Source organism: Cherax quadricarinatus, chromosome 10, assembly GCF_038502225.1.
Source record: "Cherax quadricarinatus isolate ZL_2023a chromosome 10, ASM3850222v1, whole genome shotgun sequence".
Taxonomy (NCBI): Eukaryota; Metazoa; Arthropoda; class Malacostraca; order Decapoda; family Parastacidae; genus Cherax; species Cherax quadricarinatus.
The window spans coordinates 31,411,804-31,427,399 of NC_091301.1; the positions used below are offsets into that span (position 1 = coordinate 31,411,804).

At 46.1% G+C, this 15,596-nt stretch overlaps 1 protein-coding gene across 2 annotated transcripts in view; it reads right to left on the reverse strand.

Annotated features, from left to right (window-relative positions):
* LOC128687859 (uncharacterized) overlaps positions 1-15,596 on the reverse strand; it is a 77,375-nt gene that overhangs the window by 34,636 nt on the left and 27,143 nt on the right. The window contains exons 2-3 of one of the 2 annotated variants that reach the window (XM_070083755.1): positions 10,880-10,961; positions 6,446-6,511 (exon numbers count right to left, since the gene is read on the reverse strand). In XM_070083755.1, the coding sequence (XP_069939856.1) occupies positions 6,446-6,511; positions 10,880-10,925 (112 nt within the window). In that variant the 5' untranslated portion in view covers positions 10,926-10,961. The remainder of the gene's footprint in view (positions 1-6,445; positions 6,512-10,879; positions 10,962-15,596) is intronic. The other variant, XM_070083754.1, reaches the window with a different exon arrangement.

Consider the following 15,596-nt stretch of genomic DNA (forward strand, 5'->3'; position numbering starts at 1 on the left):
TAAACACTATCTGAGGGAGGGTGTGTTGAGGAACACTGTCTGAGGGAGGGTGTGTTGAGGAACACTACCTGAAGGAGGGTGTGTTGAGGAACATTACCTGAAGGAGGTTGTGTTGAGGAACACTATCTGAGGGAGGGTGTGTTGAGAAACACTACTTGCAGGAGGGTGTGTTTAGGAACACTGTCTGAAGGAGGGTATAATGAAGAACACTATCTGAGGGAGGGTGTGTTGAGGAACACTACCTGAAGGAGGGTGTGTTAAGGAACACTATCCAAGAGAGGGTGTGTTGAGGAACACTATCTGAAGGAAGGTGTGTTGATTAACACTATCTGAAGGAGGGTGTGTTGAGGAACACTATCTGAGGGAGGGTGTGTTGAGGAACACTACCTGAAGAAGGGTGTGTTGAGGAACACTATCTAAGGGTGGATGTGTTGAGGAACACTACCTGAAGGAGGGTGTGTTGAGGAACATTACCTGAAGAAGGGTGTGTTGAGGAACATTACCTGAAGGAGGGTGTGTTGAGGAACACTATCTGAGGGAGGGTGTGTTGAGGAACACTATCTGAAGGAGGGTGTGTTGAGGAACACTACCTGAAGGAGGGTGTGTTGAGGAACATTACCTGAAGGAGGGTGTGTTGAGGAACACTATCTGAGGGAGGGTGTGTTGAGGAACACTACCTGAAGGAGGGTGTGTTGAGGAACACTACCTGAAGGAGGGTGTGTTGAGGAACATTACCTGAAGGAGGGTGTGTTGAGGAACACTATCTGAAGGAGGGTGTGTTGAGGAACACTATCTGAATGAGGGTGTGTTGAGGAACACTTTTTGAAGGAGGGTGTGCTGAGGAACATTGCCTGAAGGAGGTTGTGTTGAGGAACACTATCTGAGGGAGGGTGTGTTGAGAAACACTACTTGCAGGAGGGTGTGTTTAGGAACACTATCTGAAGGAGGGTGTGTTGATAAACACTATCTGAGGGAGGGTGTGTTGAGGAACATTTCCTGAAGGAGGTTGTGTTGAGGAACACTATCTGAGGGAGGGTGTGTTGAGAAACACTACTTGCAGGAGGGTGTGTTTAGGAACACTATCTGAAGGAGGGTGTGTTGATAAACACTATCTGAAGGAGGGTGTGTTGAGGAACACTATCTGAGGGAGGGTGTGTTGAGGAACACTACCTGAAGGATTGTGTGTTGAGGAACATTACCTGAATGAGGGTGTGTTAAGGAACACTATCCAAGAGAGGGTGTGTTGAGGAACACTATCCAAGAGAGGGTGTGTTGAGGAACACTATCTGAAGGAGGGTGCGTTGATTAACACTATCTGAAGGAGGGTGTGTTGAGGAACACTATCTGAGGGAGGGTGTGTCGAGGAACACTACCTGAAGAAGGGTGTGTTGAGGAACACTATCTGAGGGTGGATGTGTTGAGGAACACTACCTGAAGGAGGGTGTGTTGAGGAACATTACCTGAAGAAGGTTGTGTTGAGGAACACTATCTGAGGGTGGATGTGTTGAGGAACACTACCTGAAGGAGGGTGTGTTGAGGAACACTATCTGAGGGTGGATGTGTTGAGGAACACTACCTGAAGGAGGGTGTGTTGAGGAACACTACCTGAAGAAGGGTGTGTTGAGGAACACTATCTGAGGGTGGATGTGTTGAGGAACACTACCTGAAGGAGGGTGTGTTGAGGAACACTACCTGAAGAAGGGTGTGTTGAGGAACACTATCTGAGGGTGGATTTGTTGAGGAACACTACCTGATGGAGGGTGTGTTGAGGAACACTACCTGAAGGACGGTGTGTTGAGGAACACTACCTGAAGGAGGGTGTGTTGAAGAACACTACCTGAAGGCGGGTGTGTTGAGGAACATTACCTAAAGAACGGCGTGTTGAGGAACACTACCTGAAGGAGGGTGTGTTGAGGAACACTACCTGAAGGAGGGTGTGTTGAGGAACATTACCTAAAGAAAGGCGTGTTGAGGAACACTACCTGAAGGAGGGTGCGTTGAGGAACACTACCTAAAAGAGGGAATGTTGAGGAACATTAACTGAAGGAGGGTGTGTTGAGGAACACTATCTGAAGGAGGATGTGTTGAGGAACACTACCTGAAGGAGGATGTGTTGAAGAACACTATCTGAGGGAGGGTGTGTTGAGGAACACTACCTGAAGGAGGGTGTGTTGAGGAACACTACCTGAAGAAGGGTGTGTTGAGGAAAACTATCTGAGGGAGGGTGTGTTGAGGAACACGACCTGAAGGAGGGTGTGTTGAGGAACACTACCTGAAGAAGGGTGTGTTGAGGAAAATTATATGAAGGAGGGAGCGTTGAGGAACACTATCAGAAGGAGGGTGTGTTGAGGAACACTATCTGAAGGAGGGTGTGTTGAAGAACACTATCTGAGGGAGGGTGTGTTGAGGAACACTATCTGAGGGAGGGTGTGTTGAGGAACACTACCTGAAGGAGGGTGTGTTGAGGAACACTACCTGAAGGAGGGTGTGTTGAGGAACACTATCTGAAGGAGGGTGTGTTGAGGAACATTACTCAAAGGAAGGTGTGTTTAGGAACACTACCTGAAGGAGGGTGTGTTGAGGAACACTATCTGAGGGAGGGTGTGTTGAGGAACACTACCTGAAGGAGGGTGTGTTGAGGAACATTACTCAAAGGAAGGTGTGTTTAGGAACACTACCTGAAGGAGGGTGTGTTGAGGAACACTACCTGAAGGAGGGTGTGTTGAGGAACACTACCTGAAGGAGGGTGTGTTGAGGAACATTACCTAAAGGAGGGAGTCTTGAAGAACACTACCTGAAGGAGGGTGTGTTGAGGAACATTAACTGAAGTAGGGTGTGTTGAGGAACACTACCTGAAGGAGGGTGTGTTGAGGAACACTGCCTGAAGGAGGGTGTGATGAGGAGCACTGTCTGAGGTAGGGTGTGTTGAGGAACACTACCTGAGGGTGGGTGTGTTGAGGAACGCTACCTGAAGGAGGGTGTGATGAGGAGCACTGTCTGAGGTAGGGTGTGTTGAGGAACACTATCCAAGAGAGGGTGTGTTGAGGAACACTATATGAAGGAGGGTGTGTTGAGGAACACTATCTGAGGGAGAATGTGTTGAGGAACACTACCTGAAGGAGGGTGTTTTGAGGAACACTATCTGAGGGTGGGTGTGTTGAGGAACACTGCCTGAAGGAGTGTGTGTTTAGGAACACTACCTGCAGGAAGGTGTGTTGAGGAACACTACCTGAAGTAGGGTGTGTTGAGGAACACTACCTGAAGGAGGGTGAGTTGAGGAACATTACCTGAAGGAGGGTGTGTTGAGGAACATTACCTGAAGGAGGGTGTGTTGAGGAACATTACCTGAAGGAGGGTGTGTTGAGGAACATTACCTGAAGGAGGGTGTGTTGAGGATCACTACGTGAAGGATGGTGTGTTGAGGAACACTACCTGAAGGAGGGTGTGTTGAGGAACACTACCTGAAGGAGGGTGTGTTGAGGATCACTACGTGAAGGAGGGTGTGTTGAGGAACACTACCCGAAGGAGGGTGTGTTGAGGAACATTACCTAAAGGAGGGAGTCTTGAAGAACACTACCTGAAGGAGGGTATGTTGAGGAACATTAACTGAAGTAGGGTGTGTTGAGGAACACTATCTGAGCAAGGATGTGTTGAGGAACACTACGTGAAGGAGGATGTGTTGAAGAATACTATCTGAGGGAGGGTGTGTTGAGGAACACTATCTGAGGGAGGGTGTGTTGAGGAACGCTACCTGAAGGAGGGTGTGATGAGGAGCACTGTCTGAGGTAGGGTGTGTTGAGGAACACTATCCAAGAGAGGGTGTGTTGAGGAACACTATATGAAGGAGGGTGTGTTGAGGAACACTATCTGAGGGAGAATGTGTTGAGGAACACTACCTGAAGGAGGGTGTTTTGAGGAACACTATCTGAGGGTGGGTGTGTTGAGGAACACTGCCTGAAGGAGTGTGTGTTTAGGAACACTACCTGCAGGAAGGTGTGTTGAGGAACACTACCTGAAGTAGGGTGTGTTGAGGAACACTACCTGAAGGAGGGTGAGTTGAGGAACATTACCTGAAGGAGGGTGTGTTGAGGAACATTACCTGAAGGAGGGTGTGTTGAGGAACATTACCTGAAGGAGGGTGTGTTGAGGAACATTACCTGAAGGAGGGTGTGTTGAGGATCACTACGTGAAGGATGGTGTGTTGAGGAACACTACCTGAAGGAGGGTGTGTTGAGGAACACTACCTGAAGGAGGGTGTGTTGAGGATCACTACTTGAAGGAGGGTGTGTTGAGGAACACTACCTGAAGGAGGGTGTGTTGAGGAACACTACCTGAAGGAGGGTGTGTTGAGGAACATTACCTAAAGGAAGGCGTGTTGAGGAGCATTACCTGAAGTAGGGTGTGTTGTGGATCACTACCTGAAGGATGGTGCGTTGAGGAACACTATCTGAAGGAGGGTGTGTTGAGGAACATTACCTAAAGGAAGGCGTGTTGAGGAGCATTACCTGAAGTAGGGTGTGTTGTGGATCACTACCTGAAGGATGGTGCGTTGAGGAACACTATCTGAAGGAGGGTGTGTTGAGGAACACTACCGGAAGGAGAGTGTGTTGAGGAACACTATCTGAAGGAGGGTGTGTTGAGGAACACTACCGGAAGGAGAGTGTGTTGAGGAACACTATCTGAAGGAGGGTGTGTTGAAGAACATTATCTGAAGAACATTATCTGAAGGAGGGTGTGTTGAAGGAGGGAGGGTGTGTTGAGGAACACTATCTGAAGGAGGGTGTGTTGAGGAACACTATCTGAAGGAGAGTGTGTTGAGGAACACTATCTGAAGGAGGGTGTGTTGAGGAACACTACCGGAAGGAGAGTGTGTTGAGGAACACTATCTGAAGGAGGGTGTGTTGAGGAACACTATCTGAAGGAGGGTGTGTTGAAGAACATTATCTGAGGGAGGGTGTGTTGAGGAACACTATCTGAAGGAGGGTGTGTTGAGGAACACTACCGGAAGGAGAGTGTGTTGAGGAACACTATCTGAAGGAGGGTGTGTTGAGGAACACTATCTGAAGGAGGGTGTGTTGAAGAACATTATCTGAGGGAGGGTGTGTTGAGGAACACTATCTGAAGGAGGGTGTGTTGAGGAACACTACCGGAAGGAGAGTGTGTTGAGGAACACTATCTGAAGGAGGGTGTGTTGAGGAACACTATCTGAAGGAGGGTGTGTTGAGGAACACTATCTGAAGGAGGGTGTGTTGAAGAACATTATCTGAAGGAGGGTGTGTTGACGAACACTATCTGAAGGAGGGTGTGTTGAAGAACATTATCTGAGGGAGGGTGTGTTGAGGAACATTACCTGAAGAAGAGTGTGTTTAGGAAGGCCTACCCGAGAGAGGGTGTGTGGCAGGTGTGTTGAGGAAGACCTACCTGAGGTGGGTGTATGGCAGGTGTATTAAGAAATACCTACCTGAGGGAGGGTGTGTGGCAGGTGTGTTGAGGAAGACCTACCTGAGGGAGGGCGTGTGGCAGGTGTATTAAGAAAGACCTACCTGAGGGAGGGTGTGTGGCAGGTGTATTAAGAAAGACCTACCTGAGGGAGGGCGTGTGGCAGGTGTGTTGAGGAAGACCTACCTGAGGGAGGGTGTGTGGCAGGTGTGTTGAGGAAGACCTACCTGAGGGAGGGTGTGTGGCAGGTGTATTAAGAAAGACCTACCTGAGGGAGGGCGTGTGGCAGGTGTGTTGAGGAAGACATACCTGAGGGAGGGTGTGTGGCAGGTGTGTTGAGGAAGACCTACCTAAGGGAGGGTGTGTGGCAGGTGTATTAAGAAAGACCTACCTGAGGGAGGGCGTGTGGCAGGTGTGTTGAGGAAGACATACCTGAGGGAGGGTGTGTGGCAGGTGTGTTGAGGAAGACCTACCTAAGGGAGGGTGTGTGGCAGGTGTATTAAGAAAGACCTACCTGAGGGAGGGCGTGTGGCAGGTGTGTTGAGGAAGACCTACCTGAGGGAGGGCGTGTGGCAGGTGTATTAAGAAAGACCTACCTGAGGGAGGGTGTGTGGCAGGTGTATTAAGAAAGACCTACCTGAGGGAGGGCGTGTGGCAGGTGTGTTGAGGAAGACCTACCTGAGGGAGGGTGTGTGGCAGGTGTGTTGAGGAAGACCTACCTGAGGGAGGGTGTGTGGCAGGTGTGTTGAGGAAGACCTACCTGAGGGAGGGTGTGTGGCAGGTGTGTTGAGGAAGACCTACCTGAGGGAGGGTGTGTGGCAGGTGTGTTGAGGAAGACCTACCTGAGGGAGGGTGTGTGGCAGGTGTGTTGAGGAAGACCTACCTGAGGGAGGGTGTGTGGCAGGTGTGTTGAGGAAGACCTACCTGAGGGAGGGTGTGTGGCAGGTGTGTTGAGGAAGACCTACCTGAGGGAGGGCGTGTGGCAGGTGTGTTGAGGAAGACCTACCTGAAGGAGGGTGTGTGGCAGGTGTGTTGAGGTGGGTCTCGTCCCACCAAGCACCATCAACACCTGCTGTAAGAGGTAAACAAACATTATACACTTGTATAACACCTGAGGATTTTCACTATCAAGACGTGTGGTCAAGTAGTAAATGTTTTATTACATCAACACCTGAGTTATTACATCAACACCTGAGTTATTACATCAACACCTGAGTTATTACATCAACACCTGAGTTATTACATCAACACCTGAGTTATTACATCCTGGAGACACTGAAGATTGTGTGACCTTCATCAGTCACTGCTTGACACTGATCAAGGCTGTGGACTCAACATTGATCAAGGCTGTGGACTCAACATTGATCAAGGCTGGGGACTCAACATTGATCAAGGCTGTGGGACTCAACATTGATCAAGGCTGTGGACTCAACATTGATCAAGGCTGTGGACTCAACATTGATCAAGGCTGGGGACTCAACATTGATCAAGGCTGTGGGACTCAACATTGATCAAGGCTGTGGACTCAACATTGATCAAGGGTGGGGACTCAACATTGATCAAGGGTGGGGACTCAACATTGATCAAGGGTGGGGACTCAACATTGATCAAGGCTGGGGACTCAACATTGATCAAGGCTGTGGGACTCAACATTGATCAAGGCTGGAGACTCAACATTGATCAAGGGTGGGGACTCAACATTGATCAAGGCTGTGGGACTCAACATTGATCAAGGCTGTGGGACTCAACATTGATCAAGGCTGTGGGACTCAACATTGATCAAGGGTGGGGACTCAACATTGATCAAGGCTGTGGGACTCAACATTGATCAAGGGTGGGGACTCAACATTGATCAAGGCTGTGGGACTCAACATTGATCAAGGCTGTGGGACTCAACATTGATCAAGGGTGGGGACTCAACATTGATCAAGGCTGTGGGACTCAACATTGATCAAGGCTGTGGGACTCAACATTGATCAAGGGTGGGGACTCAACATTGATCAAGGCTGGGGACTCAACATTGATCAAGGCTGTGGGACTCAACATTGATCAAGGCTGTGGGACTCAACATTGATCAAGGCTGGGGACTCAACATTGATCAAGGCTGTGGGACTCAACATTGATCAAGGCTGTGGGACTCAACATTGATCAAGGCTGTGGGACTCAACATTGATCAAGGCTGTGGGACTCAACATTGATCAAGGGTGGGGACTCAACATTGATCAAGGCTGTGGGACTCAACATTGATCAAGGGTGGGGACTCTACATTGATCAAGGCTGTGGGACTCAACATTGATCAAGGGTGGGGACTCAACATTGATCAAGGCTGTGGGACTCAACATTGATCAAGGGTGGGGACTCAACATTGATCAAGGGTGGGGACTCAACATTGATCAAGGCTGGGGACTCAACATTGATCAAGGCTGGGGACTCAACATTGATCAAGGCTGTGGGACTCAACATTGATCAAGGCTGGGGACTCAACATTGATCAAGGCTGTGGGACTCAACATTGATCAAGGCTGTGGGACTCAACATTGATCAAGGCTGTGGGACTCAACATTGATCAAGGCTGTGGGACTCAACATTGATCAAGGCTGGGGACTCAACATTGATCAAGGCTGTGGGACTCAACATTGATCAAGGCTGGGGACTCAACATTGATCAAGGCTGGGGACTCAACATTGATCAAGGCTGTCGGACTCAACATTGATCAAGGCTGGGGACTCAACATTGATCAAGGCTGGGGACTCAACATTGATCAAGGCTGGGGACTCAACATTGATCAAGGCTGGGGACTCAACATTGATCAAGGCTGGGGACTCAACATTGATCAAGGCTGGGGACTCAACATTGATCAAGGCTGGGGACTCAACATTGATCAAGGCTGGGGACTCAACATTGGGGATCAAGGCTGTGGGACTCAACATTGATCAAGGCTGGGGACTCAACATTGATCAAGGCTGGGGACTCAACATTGATCAAGGCTGGGGACTCAACATTGATCAAGGCTGGAGACTCAACATTGATCAAGGCTGGGGACTCAACATTGATCAAGGCTGGGGACTCAACATTGATCAAGGCTGGGGACTCAACATTGATCAAGGCTGGGGACTCAACATTGATCAAGGCTGGGGACTCAACATTGATCAAGGCTGTGGGACTCAACATTGATCAAGGCTGGGGACTCAACATTGATCAAGGCTGGGGACTCAACATTGATCAAAGCTGGGGACTCAACATTGATCAAGGCTGGGGACTCAACATTGATCAAGGCTGTGGGACTCAACATTGATCAAGGCTGACTCAACATTGATCAAGGCTGGGGACTCAACATTGATCAAGGCTGGGGACTCAACATTGATCAAGGCTGGGGACTCAACATTGATCAAGGCTGGGGACTCAACATTGATCAAGGCTGTGGGACTCAACATTGATCAAGGCTGGGGACTCAACATTGATCAAGGCTGGGGACTCAACATTGATCAAGGCTGTGGGACTCAACATTGATCAAGGCTGGGGACTCAACATTGATCAAGGCTGTGGGACTCAACATTGATCAAGGCTGGGGACTCAACATTGATCAAGGGTGGGGACTCAACATTGATCAAGGCTGGGGACTCAACATTGATCAAGGCTGGGGACTCAACATTGATCAAGGCTGGGGACTCAACATTGATCAAGGCTGGGGACTCAACATTGATCAAGGACTCAACATTGATCAAGGCTGAGGGACTCAACATTGATCAAGGCTGGGGACTCAACATTGATCAAGGCTGTGGGACTCAACATTGATCAAGGCTGGGGACTCAACATTGATCAAGGTTGGGGACTCAACATTGATCAAGGCTGTGGGACTCAACATTGATCAAGGCTGGGGACTCAACATTGATCAAGGCTGGGGACTCAACATTGATCAAGGCTGGAGACTCAACATTGATCAAGGCTGGGGACTCAACATTGATCAAGGCTGGAGACTCAACACTGATCAAGGCTGGGGACTCAACATTGATCAAGGCTGGGGACTCAACATTGATCAAGGCTGGAGACTCAACACTGATCAAGGCTGGGGACTCAACATTGATCAAGGCTGGGGACTCAACATTGATCAAGGCTGGGGACTCAACATTGATCAAGGCTGGGGACTCAACATTGATCAAGGCTGGGGACTCAACATTGATCAAGGCTGTGGAACTCAACATTGATCAAGGCTGGGGACTCAACATTGATCAAGGCTGGAGACTCAACATTGATCAAGGCTGGGGACTCAACATTGATCAAGGCTGTGGGACTCAACATTGATCAAGGCTGTGGGACTCAACATTGATCAAGGCTGGGGACTCAACATTGATTAAGGCTGGGGACTCAACATTGATCAAGGCTGGGGACTCAACATTTATCAAGGCTGGGTTAATCAACATTTATCAAGGCTGGGGGACTTAACATTTGTCAAGGCTTGGGGACTCAACATCTATGAAGGCTGGAGACTGAACATTTATCAAGGCTGGGTTAATCAACATCTATCAAGGCTGGGGGAATCAATATCTACCAAGGCTGGGGAAATCAGCATTTATCAAGGCTGTGGTACTGAACATCTATGAGGGCTGGAGACTGAACATTTTTCAAGGCTGGGGGACTGAATATCTATCAAGGTTGATGGACTGAAGATTTATCAAGGCTGAGGGACTGAACATCTATCAAGGTTGAGGGACTTAATATCTATTAAGGCTGGGAGCTGAACATCTATCAAGGCTGGGGGACTTAATATGTATCAAGGCTGGAGGACTGAGTATCTTACCTGGTAAAACACAACCTTACTTGTGAAAACACTACTTGGCGTAATTATACTAACTCTCTGACGACTTTATATTATGTATTATATAATGCTGTGCTTGAAGTTATTATTGTATGGATGTTTTTAATGACGATCACTTGTCAGTAGTGTCTGGTGTTATCTGAATAATTTCTGTCAGAGGAATACCTTAAAATATTTACTTTTTAATTTTATGACCATTGACGCTTTCACATTTGTAGTATACAATAATTCTTGTATTAAATAGCTTGATCATTTAGTAGAGAGAAGTGTAACTGATTAAAGTATTGAAAATATTTTATTATTATACACCTGAGACTCACGTCTCGTACCTGTGATCGGGAACATGAATGTAAATGTAAATTATTCTATGAGAAAAGAAAATTACGATGAGGTAACTTCTGGGAAGGTGATCTATGGTTGATGGTAACATTCTGACTCTCAGGAGATGACTGATCTACAAGCTGGTGTTACTGACGAACTTGTTAGTTGAGGAACTTGGCTAAGTCTTATTCTGTGTCGCAGGTCTACACTACGCTGTCACTCTCGATCATGTCTCACAGACTCATCCTATTTACGACTTGTAAATTTCCCTTAGTCGTCAAGTGTGAATTATTAGTTCACTTACTGGCATGGAAGGTCAGTAGCAGCAGCAGCGGCGGCCAACTGAACATTGTCTTCAGCGAAATTCAGCAACACTTGACTCACTGCTTCAGAAGAGTATAAGAAAATTAATATTTTTTTTTTCTGGAGGTTGAAAAAAAACTTCATCACAAATGTGCGTATTAGTGTTGATCCAACGGTAGCAACATCTTCAGTGTGGAAAATTACATTTATCTGGATGTAACTCATAATGTACATACCAGTAAATGGTAACACAGATAATTATTATTTATCAAAGTTACTTAGACATGTAGGAATTTGGGACACCTAGGTCGCAAAAATGTCCCCCTTCGATACATACAACTGTCATATCCAAAAGTTGCTCTAGACCTATTAATTACAAATGAAATATGTATCACCAAGAATTCTGGTAAATATATAAAATTGTGGACTGTATATTAAAATTAATAAATGATTATCTATACACATTTATATAACAGAAGGAGAATATATCGTAATATCACTCACCAATTTGACTGGAGATTTTAAGGTGTATCATGTACAGGATCCCCCTTTTTGCCTACATTTATGATAAATTTACTGGCCAGAATTTAACATAAACAGACTTATCTGAGGTTCCTGGAGCTGCCCTGTACATCGGTTTAATGCTCAACTTATGCAGAAATGCACATCCAACAATTTCGGCTCCTATTTGAGAGGTGTCAGCCCAATTTAACCTCTAGAGCAACGAAAATTCTTCCGATTATTCACTAACGTTTCTTGTCCAATTCAAACAACAATGGCGACTCTCCTCTGCGCAGGCGCAGGGCTTCCTACTTTTTATAACATAATTTTTATTAAATACAATATAGGCCATCTATTTACCTATAAATTACCATATTTCCAGAAAATATACAGTATTTTCCACACACAGTCTTCATCACAGTCATGACTCTCACTCACCAACACAACACCATCACAGTCATGACTCTCACTCACCAACACAACACCATCACAGTCATGACTCTCACTCACCAACACAACACCATCACAGTCATGACTCTCACTCACCAACACAACACCATCACAGTCATGACTCTCACTCACCAACACAACACCATCACAGTCATGACTCTCACTCACCAACACAACACCATCACAGTCATGACTCTCACTCACCAACACAACACCATCACAGTCATGACTCTCACTCACCAACACAACACCATCACAGTCATGACTCTCACTCACCAACACAACACCATCACAGTCATGACTCTCACTCACCAACACAACACCATCACAGTCATGACTCTCACTCACCAACACAACACCATCACAGTCATGACTCTCACTCACCAACACAACACCATCACAGTTGCTGCAAATAAATGAGAATTTAAAATACTGATTATCGTTTTAGCGGGTCAGCAGTAATGTGAAGGTGGCTGGAGTATACCTGGAGTATACCTGGAGAGAGTTCCGGGGGTCAACACCCCCGCGGCCCGGTTTCTGACCAGGCCTCATGGTGGATCAGGGCCTGATCAACCAGGCTGTTACTGCTGGCAGCATGTAATCCAAAGTGCGAAACACAGCCCGGCTGATCAGATACTGACTTTAGGTGCCTGTCCAGTACTTGCTTGAAGACAGCCAGAGGTCTATTGGTAATCCCCCTGATGCATGCTGGCAGGCAGTTGAACAATATACACTATAGAACTGTACAGTATGGAGGGGGGAGCCTGTCATCCAATTAATTGTTGCTTTTTTGTTTACCGTCAGATTTCCTTCAGTTTTGATGTATAAGACGAAGTGTTTTCTCTAGTTCCTGTAAATATTTATCAATAAATTACCTCAAACAACAACTGAGAAAAGACTGAAAAAGGACTGATTTACAGAAAAGGCCCTTTGGCAGGAAGGTAGTCCTACATGGGACGACGTAAGGTTGTTTGGACACTTGGTGCCCACACAACAATGCTAATACTAATTTTCCTCGAGACCTTTCCTCTAAATAACTTATCTTTATTTCACAAAAAAATAAAGTTTGTTAGTTCTTGGAATGTTGAAAAAAATCTGCCCTTTACTCCCACATAACTCACAAAGTATTTGGAATATTTCCAAAATTCCCTCGAAATTAATTAGAGAAATCATTATTTTACCATTTCTGTGAATATTATTACATATAATTAAGTAATAAAGGCGTACCTTAGCGAAATAAGTGAAGAAGCTACTTCCGAGATGTTGGCCTGGACCCCCGGCCGGCCCACCGTCTCGGAAAAAAAAAATCGCGAAAATCGCGTTTATTTCGATTTATTTCTTAGTAAACTGATGTTCTAGTGCAGTTATCCTCTTCAAAACAGCGTTTTCTCTTACTCAAAGACGACATCGAGAGGAGTAACACATTTATATCGAAATATTCCTGGTGGTCTCTCGTCATATTATAGCCTATTTTATTCAGTCTAGAGTACATAACATGTTTGTATGTTATTTATAGTGTTTATTATATCATATTAGATCAATTCTGATAGGCAAATAAGCCGTAGAATTGATATATAAGCGTTATAATGAAGTGATTTCACCTGGCTCTCTGGAGCGGGAATTCTGCTCTGTTCTCAGAGGGTTCCTGATTGGCTGGAAGTCTACGTATAAGCTCCGCCTACTTATAAAAGTAGGCGGAGCTTATAGTCAATTATTATATTTATTTATTTTATTTATTTATCATTAATTTGAACATGATACAGTGAAGTACAAAGGAATAAAGTTATTACAGTGCAACATGCCAAAGCCCCTTGTATGCAGAGCATTATGGGTAGGCTTAAAATTAACCTAAGATTAACTAAGCAATGATGTATTCAGTGGTATAAAACATTATTGTAAACAGATAACAATTTAGCACAAATGAGTATTACAAAGACAGACACACATCGACACCATGCAGATGAGGGGGTACTTGTACCTCCTCCCATGGGAGACTTAAGTCTCGAGACACTCCCCAGATAGGGAGCCAAGGCCGGGTCACCACTACTTGGAAAAGACCCGGGCCGGGAGAATACCGGCGAATAAAAAAAAAAAAAAGATACCATGCCTAACCCTTCTAGGGTAGGGTAGGTGCCTGAGCACGAGCCTTTAGCTCATAAGACTGTCATTCCCATTTGCCCCCTTGGGGCGGGGATGGCAGACCAGAGAGGCCTAGCTTGTGGCTAGGCCTGGGGACAGTTTTTCCCAAAGATGAGGAGGTACTTGTGCCTCCTCCCATGGGAGACTTAGGTCTCAGACACTCCCTAAAGAGGGAGCCAAGGCCGGGCCACCACTTGGGAAAGGCCCGGGCCGGGAGAATACCGGCTAATCTTTAATAATAATAAAACAAAGACAGGTTATATGGTCATTTACTGTGTTGCTGTGTAATTAGTAGAATGGAGTATTCTGTTAGGTAATGTAATTAAAAAATAAAGTTTGATTGGGTCACAGGTTAGACATTTATGAGATACAATAATGAGATACAATTTATGAGATACAATTATTCAGTATTTATTTAGTTGTGGGGGAGTAAGTGATTTTTGAGAAGAGACTTGAATTTATAAACAGGTAGTGTTTCTTTTATATTCACAGGTAATGAATTCCAGATTTTAGGGCCTTTTATGTGCATTGAGTTTTTGCATAGCGTGAGATGGACACGAGGAACATCAAAGAGTGATCTGTGTCTTGTATTATGGTCATGTGTTCTGTTGAGGTTGGCAAGGAGACGTTTGAGGGGAGGGTTAATATCAGAGTTAAGTGTTCTATGTATGTAATAGGTGCAGTAATAAGTATGGATGTTTTGTATGGTGAGTAGGTTTAGAGTTTTGAGTATTGGTGGAATGTGCTGCCTGTAGTGGGAATTTATCATTCTGACTGCAGCCTTTTATTGGGTAATTAGTGGTCTGAGATGGTTTATTGTTGTTGAGCCCCATGCACAAATTCCATAGGTGAGATAGGGTTAAATAAGTGAGTGATATAGGGCCAGGAGGGCTGACTGTGGAACATAGTACCGTATCTTTGATAGTATGCCTACGGTCTTGGAAATTTGGTAAGTTTTAGTACGAATACTTAGAAGTGGGGGCACACACACACATACACACACACACCCACACACACAGGAACAAGCAGTCAGGCACTTTCAAAAGCTGTAGTACACACGCACACACACACACACATACACAGGGGTTCACACCTTCCTGTTAACTGACCTGATAACCCTCACTCTAACATTCCACTATCCACTATCTCCCTCTTTTCTCTCTCTCTCTCTCTCTCTCTCTCTCTCTCTCTCTCTCTCTCTCTCTCTCTCTCTCTCTCTCTCTCTCTCTCTCAATACCTATCTCCCTCTACCTATCTCTCTCTCTCTATCTCTCTCTCTCTACCTATCTCTCTCTCTACATATCTCTCTCTCTACCTATCTCTCCCTACCTGTCTCTCTCTTTACCTATCAGTCTCTCCCTCTCCCTCTCCCATATCTCCCCTCTAACATCTCTCCCCTCTAACATCTCTTCCCCTCTAACACCTCCCCCCCTCAAACATCTCTCCCCTTCTAACATCTCTCCCCCTCTCATTATCTCTCCCATCTCCCATTTCCCATCTCTCTCTCTCCCCTCTCTCTCCCCTCCTTCCCTCTCTCTCCCCCTATCCTCTCTCTCCCGTCTCTCTCTTCCATCTCCCCCCTCTGTCCCCCTTCTCCCCTGTCTCTCCCCCTCTCTCCCCTCTCTTTG